The 14900-nt window shown below is 37.6% G+C and overlaps 1 protein-coding gene across 3 annotated transcripts in view; it reads right to left on the bottom strand.

Annotated features, from left to right (window-relative positions):
* Positions 1 to 14900, bottom strand: part of LOC306849268 (G protein-coupled receptor kinase 5-like) — a 52649-nt gene that overhangs the window by 14321 nt on the left and 23428 nt on the right. For all 3 annotated transcript variants that reach the window (XM_079384188.1, XM_079384187.1, XM_079384189.1), the window contains exons 2-3: positions 7662 to 7757; positions 5346 to 5458 (exon numbers count right to left, since the gene is read on the bottom strand). In XM_079384188.1, the coding sequence (XP_079240314.1) occupies positions 5346 to 5458; positions 7662 to 7757 (209 nt within the window). The remainder of the gene's footprint in view (positions 1 to 5345; positions 5459 to 7661; positions 7758 to 14900) is intronic.

The following is a 14900-nucleotide window of genomic DNA, read 5'->3' as shown; positions in this document are numbered from 1 at the left end:
CATAGGCTATCAATCAATTTTAGAACCTGCATAATGTAAAAAAAAACTATGGTCAGTCACTTTATAAGTCAGCCAGACAGTGTCTTCCTGTCTAAGTGTGTCTTTATTACTAGAATAAGCCACAATGTGGCCCAGACTTTATGTATTAGTCAAAGAACTAGTCATGTGAGGCTAATATGGACCAGACATTGCGCCGATACTCAAAAACCATGAGACTAACGAAACCGAGACCGACAGAGAGTATTAAGTGAACTCAAGTCACTTGTTCAACTCAGGAAAACAGAAACTACATCCACTGACTTCACCATTTCAGTCGGTATCTATTTCTATATGCTGAATGAGGCAGAGGCATCATGTAATTGAGTCTGTGAGTGATTACACAATGAATGAGCTCCACAGTCTGGCACGTCCTTTCCCTAAGGACCGTAAATGTGCCTGTGTGTGTGTGTATTAGGGGGGGTAATGCTTGATGACACCCTCATCAACACCATCTCCGGCCCTCGTGCTCTGTGGATCCCATCACGCAAGACTCTCCATGACCACCTGCCCCCACTCGGTTCCGTCCCGAATGATGTAAACACAAGCTTGTGCGCCTACACCAAAGCATATGTAGCCGCAAATAGGTTTTCACACAAATCATGTGTCCGCACACGCGTCACACATATGCTTCACGAGTGCACACACACACATGCTTCATGAAGCCCACCGTGTGTGTGACTTCAGGTTGCTTGGTGACCAGCCAGTCAACACGGCAGGATTCCATAAGGTCCTGGAGCGCCACAGCACGGCCCAGCAGCGTCACTAAATACATTGAACGTCATTACATAGTGGGGGACTGTGTGTGTGTGTGTGTGTGTGTGTGGGTACTGCGCCTCGACACATACAGCAGTATGATTTCCATTCCCCTCAACACATTTGGCAACTCCTTCATTGGAAGATTTAAAATAGTGCTGTAAGTAATGAGGGAAGAAAAGAATGTTACACAGAATGTTCAGAGTTCAATAGAAGCTGGTTCTATGAACATAACTGCAGCTAGTGCCTAAGTTAAAGAAAATCATTAATTTGTCAACAATTACTCATTGGGAAGCTCAAACATGCTTATGTGACAAGAGAGAACAAACCTGATTGGTTTTCGCTTGTCAAGCAAGCATATTTGAGCCTTGTTTACCATATTCGACGTGCTCTATGTATGCGTGTTGTTGATTCAAGTTTATATCTGAATAAAAGCCTAAAAATAAATGTGTTCATCATAGTGGTGGGTGATATACCGACACGATTAACCGGTAGAAATTTGTCAACCGTTAGAGACTTTGGACTATTGTTTCTATTGCGGTTACACACTCACGTGATATTGTTGTGCTGCATGGTCACAAAAACAATGTTTGCATGCTATTGTAAGCATTGTGGTTTAAAAACAAGTGATTAAGCCACTGAAACGCAATCAGCAGCGAAAGAGAACTCATTTGGCTATATGCGTGTGCTGTCAGAGAGGTGTGTGCACGTGACGACGGTGCTCATAGAATGCAGGGGTATTGAATGGAGTTATTTTTGCCGCTTTATAGGCATTTAATGGTTAAATACACACTTGTATGTGTCAAATGCTGGTATTTGGTCTTAAGTGTGAAAGAAAACATGTGTAACAGTATACTGGATCCGGGCAGCTCTTAAAGTGACAGCAGTTCCTGCTGTCTGTCGGTTCATGTTAAACAATACAAAAAAAAAAAATCTCTCATTGCTCTTGACAATCACTTTTGTAACTTTAATAAGAAGAAATATATATTTAACTTACCTAAACATTATACATTCATTAAATGTGCGTACACATATTTATGTGTAAACCCTGTGTGTGAATGTTTTCATCTAGAATAACATTTATATCCAGCTACTCATTTTTTGTGTCAGTAGGAAATATATAATTTGACATACAATTATACAATGAACACAATTTTAGTTTTTCAAACAATGTGCATTAGGCGGTTAGCGAATCACAACTAGAGGTCTGCTCGGGCCATTTATTTATTTTTTTACAGATTGGGCTCGGGTCGGACTCTCCTCTCCTTTTATTGTGCCCATATGCGCTCAGAGCACACATGGCTACTGTATGAAAAACTGATTATATTATAAATATTAGGCTATACATCGTCTACGCACACAAAAAGTAGCTGAGCAGCTGGATATAAACGTTATGCTAAATTCATGCAGAAATGAAAACGTTCACACACAGGTTTTACATATAAATACATGTCTATGCACATTTAATGAATGTATAATGTTAAGGTCTTGTTGCTAGTAAAACAATGTGTATTGTAATGTTTATTCCCCGGCTCCAAGCACTTCCATTGTTAGCTTTTTACTGTGACAGTGATTTTTTTCCTCGGTACATGCTGATGTTTTTATTGTGGTACTTGTACTGTCGACTGAAGTAACCTGTACTGAACCTAGAATACGTATTTTTACATCCACATTACAACTGTAGATGACAGTGACATTGAGAAAGGAGACAGGGCTTAAATTCTGCTCTCTCAGCCTCTTTTGAATGGGAAATGATGGAATTTGCTATGCCTGCATGTTAAAGGTCACCGCATGGAAAAAAGAAGAAAATACAAACACACATACATATACACACTGTGAGAGATCCAATCATAATAGTAGTTTGAGAACAGACCTACGTCAGTGGCTCTGAATGGTACAGTAGAGCCACCAGGCCAAAACAAATGGCGAGCTGCCTCTGACACAGGGGAACTGGGCCAATCTGATGTGTGCGATAACATCAGACTATTCCGCCTCCACCGAGATGGAAAAACAAAACCCAGACCAAAAAGGTCAGCAGCATGCACATTTCATTTGTCTTTGTGCACACATAAACCCAAATAACGCGTGAAGAGGTTTCGCACATGAAGTTCTCGCGCTGCTTTCCTTGCTTCGCACACACAGAGCAGACACAGACAGTGCTGTCTAACTCGCCACAACAATTGAGATCCTGCTACTTTCTGACGTCAGAGCAGGCCTCAAAAAATCCCCCGGGCTCTTTCCTTATGGTGGCTCGCACACACACACACATACAAGCTCGCTGCCTGCAGAACATATGCATACATACAAACACACTCATGCATTTTCAGTTCAATGCATCTCTGGGTTTACATTCAATTTGTTATTCAAAGCCCAATCCTGAACTGATTTTAATGTATGCCAGGTCATAAAGGGCCATTTTTTTCTTCTTCTTGAGAACACAGATTAATTGGGTGAATCTCACAAAGTCTGTCAAGAGGATGCTGGGGCCATATTTCAGCCTAAAAATCTAAAGAAATTGCGAAATCGAGTTTGTTTGTAGCTCTTTTCACTATTCAACAAGATCTCACTGTAGTGCAGTAATGGAAACCATTCTGTTTGCACACAATGATTTTTGTATTAAAATAATCATAAAAGGAGCTAAAACAAATAATATTATGAAATGTGTGTAATTTATATGATATACAATGTTAGTTTACAGTCAGAAAGATTTTTGTTTTTTGAAAGCAAGGATGCACTAAATTGATAAAAAGTGACAGTAAAGATGTTTAAAGTGTTACAAAAGATTTTGATTCCAAATAAATGCTGTTCTTTGGAACTATTCATCTTTTTATTCTGTAAATCTGGAAAAAAATATCATGGTTTATACAAAAATATGAAGCACAGCTGTTTTCAACAATTATAATAATGGGGATTAGAAATGTTTCTTGATCAGCAAATCAGCATATTAGAATTATTTCTGAAGGATCATGTGACTCTGAAGACTGGAGTAATGATGCTGAAAATTCAGCTTTGCATCACAGAAATAAATTACAGTTTAAAATATATTCAAATAGAAAAAAGCGATTTTAAAATTGTAATAATTTTTCAAAATATTACCATTTTTACTGTAATTAGATAAAATAAATGCAGCCATTCAGAAGATACTTTTGAATATTTTTTTGGCACTACAGTAATAAGAATTTTGGGGTCCTATTTTCTAGAGGCTCTAAAATACACTCTACTTCAGGCAAAATATAATTTCATTTTCTTGTCTTTTGATTTTAGGGTGAAATATGGCTTGACAGTGTCCATGAGATTCACTCTAAAGTAAATTCTCCAAACAAGGAAGTATAATTATGATTCATTTACATAGAAATAAGTGGTCCTATGCACCTTTAATTACAGCTACGCGTCCTAAAATAACATCTAATAAAATCCCACACATGATTACTACAATAATTTAACTAAACGCATACCACCATGGCAATTTCCCTTCATTATCTAAAAATGTTCGGCTCTTATTTCATTAGCTGTGACATTGTAACCCAGGCACCATTATGTTGCTTTTATGCTAAGGACATTTGTGACCCTGGACCACAAAACCTGTCATAAGTTTCAATTTTTCGAAATTGAGATTTCTACATCATATGAAATCTGAATAAATAAGCTTTCCATTGATGTATGGTTTGTTAGGGTAGGACAATATTTGGCCGAGATACAACTATTTGAAAATCTGGAATCTGAGGGTGCAAAAAAATCAAAATACTGAGAAAATCACCTTTAAAGTTGTCCAAATGAAGTCCTTAGCAATGCCTATTACTAATCGAAAAATAAGTTATATATTTACAGTAGGAAATTGACTAAATATCTTCATGGAACATGATCTTTACTTAATGTCCTAATAATTTTTGACAAAAGAAAAATAGGTAATTTTGACCCATACAATGTATTTTTGGCTATCGCTACAAATATACCCCAGCGACTTAAGACTGGTTTGTGGTCCAGGGTCACATTTTTGTTTTATTTTATTTGACTTTCAAGTGACATTTATGTTCTTCCCTGAAACACATCAATAAAGCTTCCCTATTCACTTACACAGCTACACCGCACAAAGGGTTTTTGTTAAAATGAGAAGGAGAACGTTCCAAGACACCATAAATAAGATGAACACCTTTTCCCAGTCCTAAAAGACACAAATATGCTGCCCCATGTTTTATGATGGCGACTTCCTGTCATGGGTTCAGGTTCCCGGGGTTCAGACTGTTTGGGGTCTATAGGGGTGTTGGAGAGACCAGACAATGGCCTCATTCAGTGACCACATGCCGGTCCTGATATTTTGGGCTTTACTCCATGATAGCCCAAGCTAGTTATTTGGGAGGCATGTTGTCCAGGCCAGTGGAACATTGATGGAGGGTTATGAGAAACCTGAGAGATTTTGAGTGGGCAATAGATTTTGAAAGACGATGAATTGCTTGAAAGAACCAGGAATTAGTGACTAAAAGCTGTTTGGGCAATCCTAAATAAATTCAAGTGCATTGAGTGCTGGAGAGGTGTGTATGTGTGCGCAGACATACCATGGCGTCCAGGAGTTGGATGCATCGCTGCAGCTCTGGTCGGGTCTCACAGTAGAGGCGGAACAGAAGACTCCCGATGGGCTGCTTGTCACACAGGCTGAAGTAGTCCCGCTCTGAGACACAAAACAACAGGTAAAACTTTACAAAAAAGTACTGTGGTGATACAGTGATACTTTATAAGGCCACTATATTAGGTACACCTTGCTAGTAGCAGGTTGGATTCCCTTTTGCATTCACATCTGCCTTAATTCTGGCATAGATTCAACAAGGTGAAGCCAATCTCCTGTTCCACAATATGCCAAAGCTGCTCTATTATTGGATTGAGATCTGATGACTATGGAGGACATTTGAGTTTAGTGACCTCATAGTCATGTTCAAGAAACCAGTTTGAGATGATTTGAGCTTTGTGATGTTATCCTGCTGGAAGTAGCCATCACAAGATGGGCACACTGTGGTCATAAAGGGATGAACATGGTCAAAAACAGTATTCTGAGGTGTTTAAACAATGTCAAATTGGTACCCAAGAGGACTAAAGTTTGCTCACACCATTACACCAGCAGCAGCAGCAGCCTGAACTGTTGATACAAGGCAGGATGGAGCCATGCTTTCATATCGTTTATGCCAAATTCTGACCCTAGCATCTGAACATTGCAGCAAAAACCAAGACACATCAGACCAGGCAATCTTTTTCCAATCTTCTGTTGTATTTTGGTGATCCTGTGTGAAATGTAGCCTCAGTTTTCTTTTCTCAGCTGGCAGGAGTGGCACCCGGTGTGGTCTTCAGCTGTTGTAGACCATCTGTTGTGTGTTCAGAGATGCTCTTCAGCAAACCTTGGTTGTAATGAGTGCTTATTTACATTTAGCAGACGCTTTTATCCAAAGCGACTTACAAATAAGGACAATCGAAGCAATCAAAATACCTTGTTGGCGCCAGATTTGAGATACTGTTGCCTTTCTATAAGCTCAGAACCAGTCTAGCCATTCTTCTCTGACCCTCTGGCACCAACAAGGTATTTTCATTCACAGAACTGACACTCACTGGATATTTTCTATTTTTTTCTTTTCATAACTCTGCATGAAAATCCCAGTAGATCAGCAGTTTCTGAAACTGAAATCACCTTTCTTTTCCATTCTGATGCTCGGTCTCGACCATGTCTACATGCCTAAATGCATTGAGTTGCTGCCATGTGATTGGCTTATTAGATATTTGCATTAAAGAGCAGCTGAACAGGTGTACCTACTAAAGTGGCCAGTCAGTTTATATACCATGTGGTTAATAGAAAGGGACATACTTTTAAATAAATAAAAAAATGAAAAATGAAAATTCCATCATTTACGCAACCTCATGTCTTTAAAAAACCTGCATTATGGAATACAAAAGAAGGTAATTTGTTCATACAACGCAAGCCAGTGAGGTCCAACGCTGTTTTGAACACCACTGACTTTCATTATAGGGACAAAAACAGTTCTTCAAAACACCTTATGCAGAAGAAATGAGTCATACAGTGGAGTGCTATGAAGATGAGTAATACACAACAGTTTTCAACACTGATAATAAGAAATATTTCTTGAGCATCAAATCATCATGTGGACCCTGGACCACAAAACCAGTCATAAGTGTCAATTATTTGGCTATCGCTACAAATATACCCCAGCGACTTGTTTCGACTGGTTTTGTGGTCCAGGGTCACATATTAGAATGATTTCTGAAGAATCATGTGACGATGCTGAAAAATGATCTTTGCATCACAAGAATAAATTACATTTTGAAATGCATTCAAATAACTCCTTCCTATTTTAGTACTGTAAATATATTTCAAAATATTACTTGGATAACTGTATTTCAGAAACATTCAAAATCTTAAGAACTGTTGAACAAAATTGGTGTGTATTCTATAAATTAAAAAGTTTGAAAACTGTTGCTGGGGTGACTTACGTTTCGAAATGAAATAGAAAAAGTTGGATAACAGTCACTCCTCTTCTGTTGCACAACGGATTGTGTGCAATATTAGACCAAACAGCATGCAAGGAAACATATTTTGCAAGTCCACTGGGACAAGAATGTCATCCAGGCACCTCTGACATACTACTTTCAACTTAATGTAATTTGGGACGCACCAATTCTCATCTCACATTCTATTTCTCAGACTGCATCAAACTGGGATTAAGCCAATGGCAATGTAAACTCAGAGACAGCTAAACAATGGCAAACAGGAAAGTGACATCACACTTGGCCAGAACAACAGCACAGCTGACAAGGAGCATGAAAATGACAGGAAGTGTATAAACAAGACACACAAAGTGTTGATACATTACCAATGGTTTTGCTCAAGTCTGTGCACTGACTGATATGAGGGAAACGAAGGATCTCCCTCCATTTTTTACTTCTTCCTTTCCGTTTTCCTCCTCCACCTAGACAGAAAAAAGACAAAAGTAGCCATTAAAACTTTTTCCAGAAAATATCAAGACAAACAACATTTGAATTCTTAAATAACAATATTCAACGATAACAGAATATTACACTTTCCACAAATCCTGAAGAAATATAATACATATACAGGACAATACAATGCTGATTTTCCTCAGAAACAAATCATATTATAGAAGTTTAATGCCTAGCGAATGTTGTTTCAAGCTGTCTTTAATTGCCAGGATACTTTATGTAAACGCTAATTAGCTTTGAACCTCATGAAATCACCTCGTGACTTTGAACATGTGCAGTGTAATAAAACATGTCAGCCTCTGGTCGCTCAGTCTGAGAGCAAGTAAGCTGTAGTTAAAACCAGAGTGTCATTTCTGACGTCAGCGCAGGTCAAAAATATGCATTCCCTCCCAAGAGAAAAGCGGCGCTTTTACAGCAAACCGTGTCATGCTCTGCAATAACTGTTTGTCTTATGAAGCATTCAAACTTATACAGGCCAATAAAACAGAGATGCTTCTGCTACACATTCAGTAGTTACAAAAGTGCTCTTTATCGCTTCTTTCACTCTGGCGGATTTGAATTCAAGGAGAATAGAGTCTATGGTGTTCCCACTCTGGAAAGGGAACATGAAGCATTTAGCCACTGACCATTCCAGCATTGTGAATAAAGCTGAATGTCTCCAAACACAAACAATCAGGGTAGTTAAAGCCCAAGACTGGTCCTTAAAGACATTCATCTCACGTACATGACAGGCCTCGCTAATTAGGAGCCACTGGCCCATGAGACGCCACAAATCAAACCCTTTCCCACCAAACGGCAGGACTGTTAAGGTGATGTTAGCACTAGCCAGATTCAGCCACCTTAAATAAATATGAGAGGAATGTTACAGTAAATCGCTCAGACCTGGCAGGGTCTACATTTACAATTTTCAAGAGCAACGAACTATAACATTAAAATCACTTGTGGACTGTTCACTTTCAACTGTTTACTCGTATCATTTTTATTATCTTTTTCTTGTTTCCATTCTCTTTAAATCTTATTTTTATGCAGGAAATTTAAGTATGTGCTTCTGCAAGTCACTGGCCGTAAATACAAATCAAGTGTGGCATTCTGGGACAGGGCTATTATTTAACTATGACACTTTTGGCCCATTGGACTTTCAGGAAATAAACCCTTTTCGCCCTGTATTACAGGACAATTCTGTCATTTTTATGAACCGCATATTTTGAAACCAAAAATGTGTCACATTTGAAATGACATCAAATGGCCAACTTGTTTGTCTTGCATATCCGATTACAAATACTTTCACATTTTTCACATCATTTAACAAAATTATGGCTCAATTTGAAATGACACGCGTTAAGAAAAAAAAACATGCTCGAAAGTGATATTTACATAGATCTTTGTTTTCTTTGTTCATCACGCCTTGTATTTCAATTCAAGCCCTTTATTTACAATCCTTAGTAAACAAGCAGACTGACAGAAAAAACTGTTGGTATGGACTAAATGCACAAATTAGTCAAATTTCTGCCAAATTTCGCAAACAAAAAATTCCATTGTCTATTGTCAATAATACAGAGATGTATGAAGCACAACTCACACAAAACACTTTCAAACTAAGCAGCTTTCAGGTGGTCAGCAGGGCAAATCTGTGTGACCAACTTGAACCTGATGCAAATCTACACTGGAAAATGTTTCACCCTTAAACGAAATTCCTAATCGCGTGGATTCCTATTAAAATGACTGAATTTTGCCACAAAAATTTGCAGAACAAAAGGTGAATGTAACCGAACATTAACTTTGTAACTTTTTCACAATCAACACTGAAAGACTGTGTTGATTTCTCTGTGTTTGCATCGTCATGGTTTTAAAAATGTGTCGTTTTATGATGGTTTTTACATATTTAAAAATTGAAAGTCACAATTTGGACATGGAACAAAATAAAAAATAAAAACTACATAAAAGCCATGTGAAAAGTAGGGAATATAAATGCGGGCAAGGCAAAAAAGTTTCCAAGCCAGTTTTAATACGACAATCCCATAACACAAAAAAAGTTGGTTAAATTTGTTAGTTTTAATAGAAACCAATCCATGGGCTATAAAAGTGCCAAGAAACAACAATGTTTTTCATTTTACAAACCTTCAGACTGCAGCAGAAACCCAAAACGCTGTGTTGAGGTCTACATTAGAAAAGGACAGAAAAGATTGCATGCCATCCGCAACAATCTGATCTTGTGAAACGCACCATTTGCCAAAAACCTGCGGCTTACATAATCCTCAATGCATGTCTGTTACAGATTTAGGGGAATGTGACAGCAGGAGTAATGGTGGCCATATCGCCACAGAAAAAACAGATGCCAATCAAAGCAGGGAGGAATGTTTGCTTTACATCATCCTGCCAGAGGTCCGTTCGAGTCAGAGCACGCATTAAGGACCGGCTCGAGTCAATGCATCAAACAACGTAAAACACCTGGAAGAAAGTGGGTCAGAAAACGGAGATGTAATTAACCTCCTTTCTTTCAGTCTATCTCAGAGCCAACTAGAAGAGTCAGATCGACTGAGAAGGTCAGAAGGCTCGCCGCTCACTCATCCGAGTAATATAAACAAGAATCGAACTGTCTGAGAATGACATTTAGAGAGCTTGATGGAGCTCTTGCCGATTATTACAGCTGGAAAAGCGAAGATAAAGCACCGCCCTTATGACTGCAGCGGGATGGGGATCCGGTCTCATTATTTGGAGAGGTTTAGGTGGATGCCAGGCGTGTGCAGCTTTATGTAAATGTACTGTACATATATGCTCAACTAAAGACAACTCTAAACCTGAAGCCAACAGACGGCATCAGATTAAAGAAACTGCAGCAACCACGTACTTTTTTGGAAATTATTGGGAGCATGGGAGAAATTTCCAGTGTTTTCTATAGCTACTCTTACATGTCTCCTTATGGCAGAACAATTGACAATGACTTCATCATTTATGCATATTCAATTCTAAAGATCAGATATAAAAAATAAATAAATTAAAAAAAAGAGACCGATAACCAGGGTTTCTGCTGGTTTTATTTTTATTTAAAGACCTTTATAAGACTGTAAATGTGTATGTATGTATATATATATATAACATTAGCAACAACTTCCAACCAATCTCCATTACCTTTAAATTCATTTAAAAAAAAAAATAATTAAAAAAAATAACTTTATAGCTCTGCTCCCAACCACTTTTACTGTACCTTCTGATCACACTGTAAAAAAGTGATTTCCTTTCTCAGTATTTTTGTCTCGTTTTTCAGTGCAAATGTCTAAAGATCCTTACATTAAGATGCATTTAATTGAGAACCAAAATTTCATAAGTAGTCTTGTTTTCTGTGAGTTTATGATTGAAAGAACAACAAATATCTGCCAGCAGGCTCAGAAACAAACTACTTCATTCAAATGCAATAAGCAACTTTTACACACCATTGACAGATATTTGTTCTAATTTTATACACAAATTAAAATTCTCAGAAAACAAGACTTAATTTCTTCGATTTGCATCTCAGGTAAATGAATCTTGATTTAAGGATGTTTAGGAATTTGTACCAGAAAACAAAAATACCGAGGAAGATATTATTTTTGCAGTGCATGCAACTTTTAATACCATGACTTTGAATCTTAGACTTTCTGCTCTGATTTAAAATTGTGAATTAATAGTTTAAGACCTTTTTAAGACCTGCAGAAACCCTGAATAAAACCAAACCGTTGAATATTTCATCCTTATCATTAGTGATGACTACAGAACTACTCCTCAAAAGTCAACATGTCACACACACCTAGACTGAAAACAGTGTTATAAAGGATCCCAGCATTTGGCATTTACGAGTGCTAGGCAAACTCACTGTGTGTCGACACTTTTAGTTGATATCAGTATCAAAGTGAGTGAGGATTCAGTCCAGGAATTCATGGCATGAAATACTGTGGGCCACGGCACAGTCAGGCGTGTATGTGTGTGTGTGTGTGTGTGCGTATCTTCATTTAGGAGCGGCAAGCACCCTTTTCTTATTGTGCCTGACATGCATTTATCAGTTTACCCAAACCAGCTTCATACTTTACCCAAACCAAAGTCATACTTTACATTTCTTCTGAGTAAGTGCACTGTAAAAAAAAAAAAAAATTGTTTCAAAAAGTTGTTTCAACTTAAAATAATTTGTTACCCCGCTGACTTGAAATTTTAAGATACTCAATGTTAATTAAGGGACAACTGGAATATTTTAGTTGACTAAAGTAAACATTTTAAGTCAGCGGGGGTAACATTATTTTAAGCTGAAACAACAATTAAATTATAGTTGTTGTTTTTTTACAGTGATTACAGCAGTTAGCTACAGCCCCCAAATTCGGCATTCAAGGAGTGCAGATATTTGCCCCAAACACAATGAAATATTTTACTTTTGTGAAACTTTGCTTGTTTTACTCTGGTTGAGTCTGCATGCTGCTTGATGACACAATATTTCATAAATAGGCTTCTTATCACTGTAAGTTAAGTGAATTGTCAACTTTTTTTTTTAAATTAAGGCAACAGGTTTCCTCAATTCTTTAAGTTAATTCAGCATCACTTTTTACAGTGTGAAAAGACTGTCCTGTAAGAATGACTCATTTTAAAACATTAAACTTCTGTTGAATATAATAGTGTCCCATGGTGACTAGCCAGCAGGATTTGTGTGTTTTGAGAAGCTCCTGTGAATTGGCAAAAGTTGTTGTGCTTGATGTCAAACACGTTCATAATGTTCAACAAAATCAGAAAACAAAGAGGCGGGTCTTAACATGGACGTTCTGGACAGTGTTGGGATGAGCGATGGCCAAACACTGTTTTTAACAAATAAAACATTTATGTTCACCAATGCTACATAAAAAAAAAATTTGAAATAATAATTGTGAAATATTTTAAATGAATAAAACTGTTTTGTATGTGAATATATTGTAAAATGTAATTCATTCCTGTGATACAAAGCTGAATTTTCAGCATCAGTACTCCAGTCTTCAGTGTCACCTGATCTAATATGCCGATTTGCTGCTCAAGAAACATTTTTTCAACAACTATTATCAGTGTTCAAAACAGTTGTGCTGTTTTTTGTAGAAACCATGATACCTTTTTAATTTAATAAAAAACATTTATTTGAAATAAAAACTTTTGTAACATTGTCTTTACTGTCACTTTTGATCAATTTAATGCATCCTTGATGAACACATTTTTTTTTTTTCCTTTTCAAAGCAAACTACTTTCTGACTCCAAACTAATATATATACACTATTTAAATTTGAATGTCTTTTGCAAAGCTCAAATATCAAATAGTTTTTGTTTGCTTTTAATTTATGGATTTTGTGACTTCCCCACTATAATTTTTGGACTATTATTGGTAACATTTGACTGTCAATGAATTTCGACAGTTGCAATAGCCATCACAATCTGGATAGCATTTATAAAAAACCCTTGCTGTACATCGGCTAATCAATACTAAACACACAGTATATAAAGAAGTGACATACTGGAAATGAAGTGAAGTGACCCATACTCGGAACCCATCCAACATGCACACACACAGCAGTGAACACACACACTGTGAACACAAACCCGGAGCAGTGGGCAGCCATTTATGCTGCAGCGCCCGGGGAGCAGTTGGGGGTTCGGTGCCTTGCTCAAGGGCACCTCAGTCGTGGTATTGAGGGTGGAGAGAGCACTGGACATTCACTCCCCCCACCTACAATTCCTGCCGGCCCGAGACTCGAACCCGCAACCTTTGGATTACGAGTCCGACTCTCTAACCATTAAGCCACGACTTCCCCATCAATTTTGTGTCTCTTTGTGTCCTTACACACACACATGATAGTGTTACATGTCAGGGACTGGCTTGTTGAAAACAAGAGGCCGTATTACGCTGAAGAATTAGTAAGCATGCTTAATTTGTTCCACACGGCTCGGACTACACCCTTTTGTTTCATGTCCGTTTTATGGATGTGACCTAATGTGCACGATATAAAAATACGCTTGACAGCCTGTCGCGCATCTGTCAGACACACACCCCGCATGACGGCAACATCTCATCATTTACTGCAATGCTCTTTTACTGTTGATGATTGTTTTACTTGGTGATTCAGAGGTTTAAATCTTTAGAGAGCAAATTAGGTAGTTAAATGTGGATTATATAATTCAAATAATGGGAAGCAGAGTTGTTATAGGAACGAAAACTATAAAATAAAACAATACAATGAATTGAAGAACCTGTTCAAGTTATTACGCTCACTTGTCTGTGAGCGTCATATTAAGGATTTGTTTATTGACCGCAGTCCACAAACTGAAGCAAAACCCATTTTACAACATTTTACACCACCTCAGTATGTAAAATCCAGGCTGCTGAAATTTCAGTGCAGTTTCAACTATTATATACAAATATTCACAGAATCTACAGCAGCTTTTATAGTTTAATTACTCTGTATACTTCACGTAACGCAAAACCGTCTCAAATTATGCTACTAAGTGATTCTGTGGAGTTTCTGCACTTGCCGTAGCTTTACTCATTTTCTTGATCTCGTGGGTTCAGCGACTATTTTCTTTTTCTGTAACCAGAGTGCTGGTGTTTTAGTTGGAGACTAAAACAGGTATTGACTTGACAGACGTGTAAAGGAAAAACGAGTAGCCTAAGTGATCGCATGCAACACCTAGTCGACTTGACAAACATCCATGTTCAACATCAGTTGTGGGTCTAAACTTAGCAATGAACTGATAATGGATTGTGATCCGTTAAAAAACAAAAAACTGTCATGCTGTTATAAACCCAGGGGGGGTGGGGGAGTAAATTGTTTTAAACAGAATATTATGCTTTACTAAATAAGTGATGAGAATGTCAGTTAATCAGTTAAAGGGGTCCTATTATGCTTTTTCACTTTTTGAATTTTAGTCAGTGTGTTGTGTGTATGTTTGAGCATAAAACGATCTACAAAGTTACAAATCTCAAAGTCCACTCCAAAGGGAGATTTTTCATTTTTAGTTGTTTTCCTGTATTTGTGATTGTGAAATTGTAAATTTGGAAATTTGAATGGTTGGGGGGGTGGGGAGTCACTGTATATCACTGTATTTCTGATGGAAACCAACTGTTTTCAGATCAT

Source organism: Barbus barbus (assembly GCF_936440315.1).
Source record: "Barbus barbus genome assembly, chromosome: 29".
NCBI lineage: Eukaryota > Metazoa > Chordata > Actinopteri > Cypriniformes > Cyprinidae > Barbus > Barbus barbus.
This window is presented reverse-complemented; position numbering and strand designations above follow the sequence as displayed.